At 26.9% G+C, this 14603-nt stretch overlaps 1 protein-coding gene across 3 annotated transcripts in view; it reads right to left on the bottom strand.

Moving 5' to 3' along the window:
• Esyt2 (extended synaptotagmin-like protein 2) overlaps positions 1–14603 on the bottom strand; it is a 48513-nt gene that overhangs the window by 19341 nt on the left and 14569 nt on the right. For all 3 annotated transcript variants that reach the window (XM_087155131.1, XM_087155129.1, XM_087155130.1), the window contains exons 2-7: positions 14351–14392; positions 12650–12787; positions 10189–10265; positions 3892–3958; positions 1897–1986; positions 1472–1527 (exon numbers count right to left, since the gene is read on the bottom strand). In XM_087155131.1, coding sequence (XP_087011257.1) covers positions 1472–1527; positions 1897–1986; positions 3892–3958; positions 10189–10265; positions 12650–12775 — 416 coding nt within the window. In that variant the 5' untranslated portion in view covers positions 12776–12787; positions 14351–14392. The remainder of the gene's footprint in view (positions 1–1471; positions 1528–1896; positions 1987–3891; positions 3959–10188; positions 10266–12649; positions 12788–14350; positions 14393–14603) is intronic.

The raw sequence follows: 14603 nt of genomic DNA, 5'->3' as shown, positions 1-14603 counted from the left end.
TTTTTTTCAAACTGCATACTACTTAAAACACTTTAGCATACATAATATCTTACACATTGAAAGAGAGAAAAAATAGAACATGTTTTGTCAGGTATAATGGATGAATATTTCATGTATAGAAAATTAATAATATTATTTGTGTGCAGCAAATCAAAGATAATATTTCCTTCATATATCCCTAGCAAACAAATTAAAGGACCTTTTTTTTTTCAATGTAAACAAAATGTTTCAAATTATATACTTTATGTACATGAAAAATTATTCAAATGATTCTTCATTAAGAATGTTTGATGATGTTATTATTAACTACAATAATTTCAACTTATTCATGTATAACTTATTTGTCATATTTTGTTGATTTAAAAATTTCATATTTAATCAGTAACCAAATAGGAATAAAAGTCAAATTTCTCTTCAAATTGTAATTGTACATAATTAAATCCTTTTTTGTTCTTTCAGCAACATTTTCCTCAACTGACATGCATGAAAAATGAAAATAATCTAAATACTTATAGAAAATAAAACTAGAATACTTATGATTTAGCAAACTAATAACAATTATTAGCTTTATATACTCAATAAAATATACAGCTCTATAAAACAGTATGAAACATGCACTACCATTAATGTGTAGTTTTATATTTTGTCTATTGAAAACACGTTATTGTACAACCATACATAGAATAATAACATACATCAATAAAGAAGTTATCATAATTTAATTAAATCTATTAACTTAGTTTTAGATTTCAGCTTTTTGGAAAATCAACTGATATTAAATATATCTTGTATCTAAGTCAATTTTTCAAACCCTCAAAATTTTACAAAAATCAGAGGCTTGATTTATACCCTGCAAATAAAGTCAGGCAATTGTTGATCATTATATATCAATGAATTATAAACAAAGATAGAAATGAATAACTCTGAATCAATTTACTCCGTTCAAAAACTACTTTTAATATATTATATATACAATAAATTTCGCATTTTCTCTTATCATATTTTCTTTACATATAAAGGTTTTTTTAGAAACAATGCTTTAAATTATGTTAAAAAAAATTAAGATTAAGAATTTATTTAAAAGCATTTTTAAAAAAATATAACACAATGAAAACTTTTGAAACACACCATAAAGCTAAAAATTTAAAGATTCCAAAAGATCACCTCTGTCAAATTTAATTACTGGTTGCTTTACAAAAGCTATTAATGATTCTTTTTTTAAGGGGACACCTCATAGAATCTTTATTTGAGGGCAAATATCCATAGAGAACAAGGTGAAATATTTTTAACTTGAAAAATTCTGTAAAACAAATGTTTTTTATGCTTGAATTTTAGAAATTTTCATGTTTGGTTTTTTTCAACAATCAACTTATGAACCAGACATACCAGAAATTTACAATCTTGTTATCAAAAAGAGAGAATCAACTTATACAATGGGATATACAGTAATTGGTAAATACTAAACACCTACCCTAATCCAGGCATATCCAATACGTTAGCAACATTTGTCAAGTTGAAATCTATTCTCTGAAAAAGAATTGCATGAAAACATTAAAAAATACACACAAAAACTTATGTCATGTATAAACAAATTTTAAAAGTATTTGTAAATGAAAGAAAGGTTTTTTACAGTTGATAATTTTACTAATTATCTTTAATTAATGTATTATTTAACTTGTTTTATCAAAGAATCCTAGACATAAAAAATAAGAAATCTAGCAACAATGAGAACTTTGATGTTTGTTTGAACAGAGTTAGGTTTTAATATGAATTAGATTGAGGCAAAAGTCATTCTGCACAATAAATTCAAGTTTTCAGTGCTATCCAGCTCTATATAAGGAATGCATAGTTGCTCCCCGTAAAAAATCAATTATTGGAAACACTATCTTCACTTACAGGTCTATTTAAGAAAAAGACAGTAACTCCACCAACAAGAGGAATAATTTTCACCAATGGTTTCATTACTACTCTTAACGTTCCATACATCTAAAAAGGAAATCATCTATTACTAATTATAGAAATATCAATTACTATAATCAAACAGGAAACGCCATAAATTAAAGAAAAAAAATTTAATTTACTTGAAGGCTCATAAAAAAAAACCTAATTGCTCATAAAAAAAAATACTAGAAATTAATAAAAAAATTTTAAAAACTGTATAGTTTTATCTGATTTATTTAGTAGTTTCTTGACTGAAAAACTTGCGATAAAGTTACTCTCTAGTTAATTGATTGTCAGCTTAGAAAAACTAAATAAAAAACTCTTGATCTGGGTCAATATTACAGAAAAGGGATTGTAGAGAGAATTTTGAGAATAATACTAGCTGAGAAAAAAATCTTTGAAATTCAAATAGAATTTATATTAATAAAATAACAATGAGCTAATTTATAATATCCTAAATGAAGCTTTTATTTATTTTATTTTTTAAATTTTTTATATTTATTTATTAATTTTTTATTTTATTTTTTTTTCAAGTCGGCAATCGTAAAGGCCGCACTTTCGTTTTTTCGATCGATCATCGATTTTTATCAAATATGACATGTGTGAAAATACTCATAAAAAATTATAATCTTTAAGACATAAACTCTATACTTAGAAAAAAGTTATCAAATATCATATAATATATAGGTTATAAATATATACTTTTATCAAATATCACATGTGTGAAAATACTCATAAAAAATAATAATCTTTAAAACATAAACTCTATACTTAGAAAAAAGTTATTGATAAATATTTTTTTTTATGTATACTCATTACATTATCATCATCATTTTTATGTATACTTATCATAAAAAAAAAAGAATTGAGAATGATCCTAAGTTAAGGATGTGTATGCGATAAAAAATTCTTTTTATTTGAATTTTATTCTGATGAAGTAACTTTATTTTATCTTTAAAAAAAAAAAACATGAAAACAAATCTGAGTCAAAGGAAACATCTGTTTCTAAAAGCAGTTTAAAATAAAGGGAAAAGTAAAAACATCTGCATTTCCAATGAACAAAATAAAGAAATGCAAGTTGGAAGAAACTGATAAATCAATCTTGACAGCTGTGGAAATGCTCTACTCATTTGTCCCCATTTTTTCCCCCTCCAGTTTGACCATAAATTAGCCACACCCTTTTGAAATTGAAACTACCAAGTGGGATACAAAATGAATTCTATCCCTTTTGAGGCTTCTTTTTATTCGATGTAAATCAATCTCTTTTGTTTTTTATTAGATATTAATTGCTATTTTTTTTTATTATTTGAAAGCTAGTTTTTATTTTTAAATTGTATTTAGTTGTTAGCTTGTTTTTTAATCATTAGTTGTTAGCTTATTAAAAATATATATTGTTATTTCTATAATATAGATAATTATTTTAATTAATGAAATTTCTTAAGATGGGACATTTTTAAATTCACCCCATCATAATCTACGATCAAAACTGAACTAAATTTATTGTAATTAATTAATTTTCGGAAATTAACAGTTTAATTGAATTATCGTAATATATGGGCGCCATATTGAAATTTCCGAACGCGATCCGAAATTCGGCAAATTCATTTAAAAAAATAAGAAAGAAAAAACGTTACCAGAGTAAACATTACGAATTAGGCTCGTTATTTTGGAAAATTTTTGCTAAACATCTGATTTTGAATAAATCCACCATGATCAAAAAATTCTCACTTGTGGGATGGGATAAAAAAATTCTACATATAGGCCGCATCGGCGTACAGGCCGCGCATCGTGACAGCCCAACTTTTAAACACGTATAGGCCGCGGCCTATTTACCGGAAATTACTGTATAAACTTCTTTTCAGATATGGGTCACAGTCACCACATACTGCAATGTTTTATTTGTAAAAGCAATAATAAATATCAAACAATTATGCAACAAAACATATCAACCTGAATATCTTTTATTCCAGCTTTAAATTTCTTTACACCAACTACTATATTGCAGTCACCAGAATACCTTAAAAATAATTTAAATTAACACATTAACTAAATATTAAAGCATTACATAATTACATTAACCTAACATAATAAAGATTAAACCAAATGTTTCATACAATTTATACTTCCTTTTTAATGTTATACTCAGTATGATCTATTTAGTACTTAACTTTAAAATACCAGACTCAAGAAAATGGATGGTGTTTTCAGTAGAAATGTAAACAATAACAATCTCGAGCTTGGACCCTACTCTAGTTCCGGTTAAAAAGTTTGCAGCTGCTTACTACATGTTATTCTGATAGGCAATGTTTTCAAACGGATAATTTTGTTTTCCATAAAAGAAATAAATTAGATAATTTCTGAGCTCAAATCTGCTGTATTTCATAAGATATTAATGTTATTGTGTAATTCTGGGGAGTTTGGAGTGAAAATTTGTTTTAGTTATTTTGTTATTTATTATTAAAAAAGGTGACATGGTTGCTAGATTTTGAATAACTCGCTTTTTTGGCAGTCTTGATTTGGCCTCTTTCCATTTGTTTATTACTGCTTGTTCGTGTTGCATGCTGTGCACCATCTTACGTTAGTGTTAGCATATAGTTAGAAGAGCAAGATTAAGTTTATGCATTATAATTCAGGAATAGTTAAATTTGAAAGTTGGCATATATTATTGACAAGGTAAGTGTTTTATAAAGTCTTTTTTCATATGTTAGGTTTTCATATTTATTATTGATTAAGCCACATGTTACTACTACTTAACACTACTAATCCTCAATTAATGTTAAAATTATATACCCTTTATCATTTTAACATTAATAAAATGATATAGGCGTATTGTTTTTTCATTTTTTTCTTATTATATTGCGACACATTTATCAGTTATTGCATGTGGTATTCATTAATTAGTTGAATCGAAATAACACCTAAGTTGTAAAAATATTGTTCGTTTTGAATCAAATTAGAAATAGTTGTTGTTTTTTACGTAAGATATTAATTAAGTATAATGCCTTTATAATATATAGGAACAAATAATGATAAAAAAATTGTTTCAGTGTGTTTAAATTGCTTTGTTTTTGTAAATAAACTTCTGGGTGGCAGAGCGTTGAATGAATGGATTTTCCTGATATTTTAACTAATACACATTATTATTTAATTCTTTTGTTTATTAAAAGTAGATTTTTTTTATTTTTTGAAATGTCCTAAATCTATTATAATAATTTAGTAAGGTTTAGATAATATTTGTTTAAAATCTTTTGTTCCTTGGGTGAGAGTGTGCTCTCTCCTTAAAGATGTTTGTTGTGATTCATATGAGAAATAGTTGATTTTTTACATTAGATATTAATTAAGTATAATGCCTGTATGATAAATAGGGATAAAAAATGTTCTACAATATTTAAATTGCTTTATTTTTGTAAATAAACTTCCGGGTAACAGCTTTGAGTGAATGGATTTTTCTGATATTTTTACTAACAGACATTATTATTTAATTCTTTTGTTTTTTAACCGTAGACTTAATTAATTTTTTTAAATGTTCTAAACTTCTTGAAAATGCTTCAATCAGATTTTGCTAAAATTTATGAAAGAAGTCTTGTGTTATGTAGTTGAGCATCAGGGTGGCAGACCTTCGAATATAAGGATTTCAATGTTATTTTCACAAATACACATTATTGTTTAATTATTTTGTCTATTAAAAATAGAATTAATGTATTTTAAACATATATACCGAATATTTTAAAATCTTTTAATTAGGCTTTGTTAATATTTGACAAAGAAGTCTTGTATTATGTGGTTGAGCGTGTTCTCTCTAACGATAATTTGTTTTGATTCCTATTAAAAATAGTTTTTGAATTTTTACTTAAGATATTAAGTAAGTAGATAAAATATAATGATTGTTTTATAAACAGAGCAGAATAATAAACAAAATTTTGTTAATGTACATTAAAATTAATTTGTTTTTATTAATTAACTTTTGGGTGGCAGAGCTTCCAATATAAGGATTTTGCTGATATTTTCACAAATACACATTATTATTTAACTATTTTGTCTATTAAGAGTAGAATTAATTTATTTTAAGTATGTATAAAAAATTTTTAGTTAGATTTTAATAATATTTATCACAAAAATACTTATTTTTAAGTGAGTAGGCTCTCCACTTAAAGTTACTGTTTGTTATGATTCATGTAAGAAATAGTTGTTCATATTTTACTTAAGACATTATTAATTAGATTACGTATAATGCACGTTTCATAATTCTTCCTCACACTTGTTTCCTTTCGATTTAGGATGCAACTTTGTTGGAGAAAACAATTCAAAATAAATTGTGAAGAGAAGCAGATGGAATTATTTAAAGCAAGCTGTGATGAAATGAAAATATTATTCAATTGATTCTTTAAAGGATGCAGAATGGCTCAGTGGGGCTTTAGTGAGGAAACTTGTTTCTTATTTAATATCAAGTATCTTTCCGCCTATTGCCCCTTCTAAGCCGCATCAATCCCTAAGGACACCCATGAAGACCTTTCAAAATTAAGTCTGACTATAAGGTACTCCATAACACGGTGATAGCATAGTATGAAGGTGCGTATGTTTGTATTGATTTTTTTCTTTAAAATTTATTAGTCATTATGCATGTTTGTTATAAACTGTCTATCAAACAACATTGAATTTTGGGTAGGATTTGTATGTTTTCAAATCAATTGAAAATAAAGGGGAAAAAATGAAAATATAAAGAAATTTAATTAATAATTAAAGGTTTATTGTAAAATAATTTCTATCCTTGCTTTAAGAATTTTAGCTATATAATATTTTATAACCCAATTATGTGATTATGTCCAAATAATAATTTTCTTCGAAAGTTATTATTTAAATAATTAATTGAATATCCATGAAGTACATTCAGAAGAGGTTTGAGAAAAATATATAATAAATATCCTGCGTAAATGCTTTAATTTTTTTTCTTCTTGTTTTTAAATAATGTGTTAAGTTATTATTACTATTTTTTTTTAATTCATCACCACTTATCTTATTTCATTGAATATAAAATCAGGATAAAAACTTATCTCCGCTTTGACATAAGCATGTGAACATCTAATATTTCATGCAGTTTTTCTTATAGTTTGTATTGGGTGATAAATATTTCTTTAAAAACTATAATTTATGTATCTGCTACTCTATCTCAGGACTATGATGCTTAGCGGTGAGTTTATTAACCAACTTATATTCGAATGTTTTACTCGCATGAGTGACTGTTTAAAAACTATGTGTGAGAGACACGCCTCGTGCATGTGTGAATCGCATGGTAAATGTAGACCTGCTATTTGTTCTTCTAAGAATATAGTGTCTGTTTTACTTACAAATTTCAGCTCCCCATTTGTAGGGCACCCTATTGATATGAATGAAATATTGTAAAACTTATTGTATTAAATATTCTATATAGTAATTAACTCTCCTTTACCTGAATTTTCTCTCTCTTTCTTTAAAAAAAAAAAAAAAATAGTTTAATGTTTCATTGAAATACATAAACAATGAAAGAATAATCAAGTCACCGCTTAAAGACTTTCATAGAATTGAAAATTTAAAAAAAGAAATTTCTATGAATACAGCTTAATAGCCATCATAGTGAATATTAATCGGTGATGTCTTGTTCAAACACCTTTGAGTTGCAGTGCTGTCAGGCTAACAATCGACTTACATTTTAATTTTGCCATTACATAAAGCAAAATATATTTAGTTTAATTCATATGTCTAATAAGTATGTTAATTCCAAGTGTACTGTTTTTTTAGTTTCAAGTGTTTTAAATTAAAAACAGTTGAAAGTTTTAGTTATTTGTTTATAGTTTATTTTGAGAGTTTTAGTTATATTTTACTTTAATAATTCAAATACTGTTTAGTTTTACTTACAAAGAAATATCCTTCATGTTTCAAGAAAGGTTTAATCAAAATTGTTTATGTTGCTTAATGAGAGGTAAAAAGAATAACAAATTTTAAATAACTTGTAATGCAAATGATTTATCACACACAAAAAAAATCACAAAATAAACGATTTGTCCCTTTGCTTTTTAGTACCACTTGGAAACAATAATCTCACAAAGAGTATTTCAATGGAAAATGTGATGATCATCCATTCAAACTGATTATAGAGTAAGAACACATGTCAGTAGTAATAGATTTTTTAGCCATAGAAATATGTTACGAGTGTGCACGGCGAGGAGGCAGATCACTCCCCAGTTTTATATTTAAGATAAAATTTGCTAAATAAATATAAGTGATTAAATAACTTTTAGAATTAAATGTGTGACAGAATATTGGATATACTTTCTATAATTTATATATTTGATTCACATTTTAATGTGAATAAAAACTTATTCTCATACAATTAGCCATTGTTTAACTAAGAAAAGCTTTAAACACTAATGTAAATACTCTTAAATAGGATCAGAACATGCTTTTTTATTCATTTAAAATGTTATTTTGTGAGACACTCATGTACAAAAAACATTTTTTGTATTTACTCTGCTTTAATGACTTAAAAAACACAAAAAAATACAAGATCTTTAATAATAATATTAATTTTAGTATGTACAGTATTTTGATACATGTATAGTAAGTATATTAGAGTAGCAAAAGCAATATAAATAACATGTAAGAAGTAAACAACATGGTGATCCTAGTGGAATCCACAATTTATTGAATAAAAATGGAATAAATGAATCATAAATCTATCCCAATTCAAAGTTTAGAAGACAAGTTTTCTAATAAAATAAGAATTAGAAGAACTATTCAAAATAAAAATACCATTAAGAAAAATAACGTGAATTAATAAGATTGATTGACTATGATATACTCAAAACTGTGTTTAATATATATCAGTTTTAAAATAAATAAAAACATACACACATAAATAAAACACTAAATCCTAAATAATAATATTAATTTTAATGCAGGTATTCTATACATTTATTTCTAATCAAGTTGTGCCATAACATTACAAATCACAGGAAATAAAGTGACCAAATATATATCCTCAAATTGCAGCATTTAAAAGGAAATTTTCAATTAAAACTGCATCACTATTTAAAGTTCAGTACACTATCTTTCGAAAAATATATGTAATATTCTAAATAAATTCAGAATATAAGTTAAAAACACTTTAATTTTAAACCTCACTATGTTAAGTCTATGACACCCTCGCCACCCAGAGACCCGCAATTGATTGTTTACAATCAATGCCCGTGCGCCATAAAACCACGTTGTGAGCCAAATGGCTTTAAAATACACAGGAAACAGCAACCTGGAAGTATAAGCAGGCCCACAGCTAGCAGCGCTCCCTAGTGTCGAAAACACCATCCATAACCTGAATCAATATTATGCATGATTCAATGGTAGTAATTTTAAATACCAGATTGAAGAAAGCAGAACAATTTATTACATTACTAATTTTGATAGCTTTACCAATATAGAATCTTAATTAACCACTTTACCACCAAAAAGACAGTCTAGTATATACAATTTCATTTATCCTTTCCTTGTCAAATGAATATTCAGAGACTAATAAATAAAGTATCTTAGTAAAACTTAAATTCACTCAATAGAAGTAAATAGTTTGCAACTGAGAGTTTTAATCAGGAAGAATAAAAATACAACACTCTAAATATTTAGCTACTTTCTTCAAAATTTTATTTTATTAAGATATATATAGGATGTTTAAATTTAAAAAAAAAAAAAAAATATTCTAAAATTGTCTCGTCATAAAATTTTCTCTCCATAATTTCATAATTGCCTTCAAATTTACTTCCCAAGGAAGATAATCATTAGCCTATCAAAAACTTTAGTGAAAAAGAATTGAAAATGTTTTTTTTTTTATCAGCAATATATTTGTAAAGATATTTTAAAAGCTCCAGACTTTTTGTTTAATCATTGCATTTTTTTATGAAACCTGTATTTATTTTATATTTAAAAGTATGTAACTGTTAAACTGTTGTGCTACAAAGGGTAAACATGTCCGAAAATTAACTATCCAATCCTATTATTTCTATCTGCAGGAAAACAACCATTTCCTACTATGAGAACAAAATTGACTGTTGCTACAATTCAATAATTATGATTTTTATAATTTTAATGTATTCTTTTCACTAAATTTTGAAAATAAAATATTCATGATTTTATTTATTATATAAGCAATAAATATGAAAAACACACCTTTTTTAACAATCACAATGTTGCCATAGATGAAAAATAAAAGAAAAGAAAACCTACCGAATTTCTAAATCCATAATTATTTCATTTCGTGACACATTTTCTTGATAAACTTTAATACCACCAATCCTTGGGGGCTAAAAACAAATATGAATGGTTTTTAATAATTGTACAGAAATATTTTTAAAAAGTAATCGCTAAAATATGCAATTTCAATATAATAAGAGAATAAAATATAAAATGAATCAATGAGTTGGTTATAAAAATTATCATTTAACATTTACAATGAATAGGTATGATTAAATTTAAAATTTGATTTAAAAAAAAGTTTGCATAAAATATAACATAAATTCAAAATGTGAAGCATCAATTTGTTATGATCACTTTAATTTCTACACTTTACACTTTAGACTTTCTCACACTACACTTTAAGACTTTCTGAGAATGTTTAATTGAAACACACATTTAATTTTTAAAAATGTTAGTTATGCTCAGGTTCTATGAAAACACAAGATTTTGAATATCCAGGACAAATTTTTTTTTAGAAATCACTATATTATGAATTGGAAAGAAGCATAACTATTTTTTTTTCTTATGAAATTCGATAATGATAATTGATATTTGAAATTTAATATTATCAAAAAATAAATAAAGTAATAAAAAATATAGCATTTCGTTAAGAGTTCTACAAAGTCTTAAGAGTCTATAAGCGATTTGTTATTTTAAGTTATATGCTTTAAACAATACATTCAAGAACTGTAACACAGAATCATCAATTATTCTGTGCATTGTTAGCACTTACTCATTTTAAGTGTATCATCAGTTTCCATGTATTTTAAGCATATTCATGTAATTCAAAAGAAACGAAAATACCCACTGCATCTTTTGGCAAAGGATTGAAGGCTAATTACGGAAGGAAGGATTTGGCTAATTACTACTATTACTGGCTAATTACTGCATGTTTCACAGATTGCTATTCTTTTATTCTATATTCTAACTTAATCACGGTATGAAATCAACCCACGATTGCTGGAACTTATGTTTGGCCTTTTGCTTGTGAAACATTGCTGTTCTGTACCAGAACATTTTACATGGGTGCTTTAATTGAAGTAAGCAGATCAAAAATTGGAACAGAATGCATATTTTGAAGTCATCTGAATTAATAAAATGTTTCTTAAATGAAAATGTTCAGAAATTTTGGATCTAAAAAATATTGCTGCATGGCAACTAGATGGCTGAAATTTTGCAAACTCAGACTTACTCTTCACTTCATCATAACTATAATATATTTTATAAGTTTAAGGCAAGCATAATATCAATATTTCTTTCAAATATTGAACAGAATTATTTTTTACCATTGCTTTCCAAGTCAAATTAGGAAGCTTCATAAAATTAAAGGACTTATTATGAATACCATGAATGAAAAAATATACAGTAAATTCGCGATAACTCGAATCTGATAGGACTGATGAAAAACTTCGACAAATCAGAAGTTCGACATGTCGTTAGTTTCGGTTTTGGACTTTCAAAATACTGTCGGATTATTTAATTAATGCTTATTAATTACAAATCTTCTAAATGCTTACAATATTTGAGATCATTTTTCTGACAAGCCATTTACGATAAGACTGTTTGAAGCACTTCATGATACCCTGGTCCATCGGCTGCAACTTTGCTGTTGCGTTTGGCGGGAGAAACTGCAAGTTTACTGTTTTCAAATTAGGTAGATCACTATGTGCTGTGCATTTATCCATAAAGAGTATCACTTTTCTTCTTTAACCAAAAATTTCCGATCAAATTTTCTTACATAGTCTTCAAATAAAACTGATGTCATCCAAAACTTTTTGTTGGACTTGTAATCCAAAGGATACGTTTTTACATTCTTGAAACATCGGGGATTTCGGTATTTTCCGATAACAAATAAGGGCAATTTCTCTGTTCCAGACGCATTCCCTCCAACTAGGACAGTCAAGCGTCATTTTACCCTCTGAGCAGTTTCCATCCTTAAACATCATAGTCTTATTTGAAAGACATTTAAAAAATAAACCCATTTCATCAATATTGAAAATATAATTTTAACTGTATCCTTGAAGTAAATTTGGTAACGTTTCATTTAACCACTGTTCACATACTTCAAGAGGGACAGCTTTAGCTTCTCCATGAAGAGTGCGAAAGACATTGTGTGTGTGTTGCAAGGGAAGGGGCAAGATATCAGCTCCTAGGTTTTTTTTTCTTGCTTTAAAAGATCCAAAAAAAATCGAGTTAAAGGGAGTAAAATTCTAGTAATCGAGAATAATTAACATGAAATTGAAGATAAAATGGTCGGGACCTCACAAAAAAATCGAGTTATAGTAATATTCGAGTTATCGTACTTCGAGTTATAGCGAATTGACTGTATAAACAGCTAATGTAAGAGGATAAGAGTTAATATCAGTAAACGAAAAATGCTTTTGAGAAACAATTGGCTGAACAAAAATTTCCAAGGATAAAAGTATACAAAAATTAACAAGCTCATTATTACCATATCTCCAAGTAAAATTTTTTCAAATCTGAAACTTTTCAGGTATGAAGGCAATGCATCTCTAATACTAGGTTCCATCGTTTCTTTTAGCATTTCCTTTACATATGTTCCAACATAGGGCCACATTTGTCTTAAAATCTATATTAAAAATCCAAAGTTAGCATCTGTTTACAAATTATCTGTTCTGTAAGTGAGTGTCTGTTTAGATGAAAGTTAATGTCTGTTTACAATTAAGAAAACTTAATGGTAAAAGTTTTTTCTGAGTCATATATTAAAAAAATTAAAGAAATTATTTACTAAAATGCAGCTACAGTAAGTTAAAATTATTTCAATACATTAGAAATCAAGACTGTGCTTTAACAAAATAGTTTCTATACTTTGATAGAGCATATTTTAGAATTTACCTCTACTTGTTTATAAAATTCATAAGTCATAATACAGTTTGACATCATATTTTTTTCCTTACTTACATTATTCTATTTGTTCTTAACAAACATGGGTGATCTTATAAATAATGTTGACACTAAACTCGTGGATAAAATGTACTAATTTTTTTAAAGCCTTACAAGGATCAAGGAATTATTAAATGACTAAATCCAAGCTACATATTCATATTCTTTAAGTCCAATATTCGGAGATTCTTTTTACTAAATGCTATTTAAAAAAAACTTACATCTTTTCATTTTTCTATAAGACCTGGTGAGCAGAAAGAGAGGGAGATTTGTTTAGTTTACTAGGAAATAACTTGACTGAATCTCCCCTTCCTCTAGTGATATCAAAACAAGTGAAGCAACTGGCACAAAAAAGATGCATTTCTGACAGCCCCTTTGCAGAAATGTCGACATAGGACATACATAATACGGTACTCAACCAACTCTATTTTAAAAATGCTAAGTTAAAATTGCTAGGAAATGTATAAAACAGTTCAAAATAAACTTATAGTAAACATATGTTATAATTAGTTTCAAAATCTGTTGAATTCGGTTATATTCAGTAACAAGTGCTCAGCATGACAGCCCGGATCAGACTACAGAGCTGAGACTCTTTTCAGTCTGTCTAGCACGTTCCAGATCTTTCCGCCTGTATCAATCTGCATGTTCCAGATCATTCCACCTGCATCAATCTGCACCTTCCTGTTTTTCTCCACACTAGTGACACCTCACTCAGCACTTTTATGTTCCTCTGCTTCATTAACCTTTTTGAGTTAGGATCACTACACCCTTCATTAGACTGTTTACAGTGACAGTACAACTAAAAAAAAAGACGAGAGATCCAAGGTAAATTAAAATAAAGAAGGCCTTCTTTTCTTTCTTAGGTGAGTAGGAAGAAATGTGTAGCCTAATGAGGTGAAACTTTTTTATGAATTCATGTTCCTCTAAGTTTATAATAACTCCAAGATACCCTCAAACCAATAAGATTGAATCTTAGTACAAGATAATCTGATCATTAGATCAAAAGTTATTCTGAGTGTTAATTTTTCTTGAACACTGTCTCTGTATACCCTGTTTAATGGGTATTTAACTACCTCTCCAATATCAACTTTTTTGTATACAAAACAAAGTTAACAAGTCAAATAAAAATTTTATGAACATTTATTAGCAGAGTATTTTCTCTAAAAGTGATAATAAGAGAAGCAAAATAAATAAAAAGATAAAATTGGTTATCCAAAAGTGAAAAAAGTTGAAGGACTTAAGATTATACCTTGTTTACCCATTCTGCTCTTTCAGTTTCAGGAAAAAATACCTAAAAGAAAAGCCAAAATAAAAATTAGAAAATCAATCAAATGCTAACATCTATTTAAAATCATATAACACTATCAGCAGTGTACAGGGCTCCACAAAAAAAGAAAAAAGAAAGAAACGGAACAGCCTGAATAACTTTTGATCTAATTATCAGATCTTCACATTCTAGGACACATTCGTAATGGCTCACGGGGGTGATCTCAAATATGCTA

The sequence above is a fragment of the Parasteatoda tepidariorum genome, chromosome 11 (genome assembly GCF_982258835.1).
Source record: "Parasteatoda tepidariorum strain Cologne lab strain chromosome 11, Ptep-v5.0, whole genome shotgun sequence".
NCBI lineage: Eukaryota > Metazoa > Arthropoda > Arachnida > Araneae > Theridiidae > Parasteatoda > Parasteatoda tepidariorum.
This window is presented reverse-complemented; position numbering and strand designations above follow the sequence as displayed.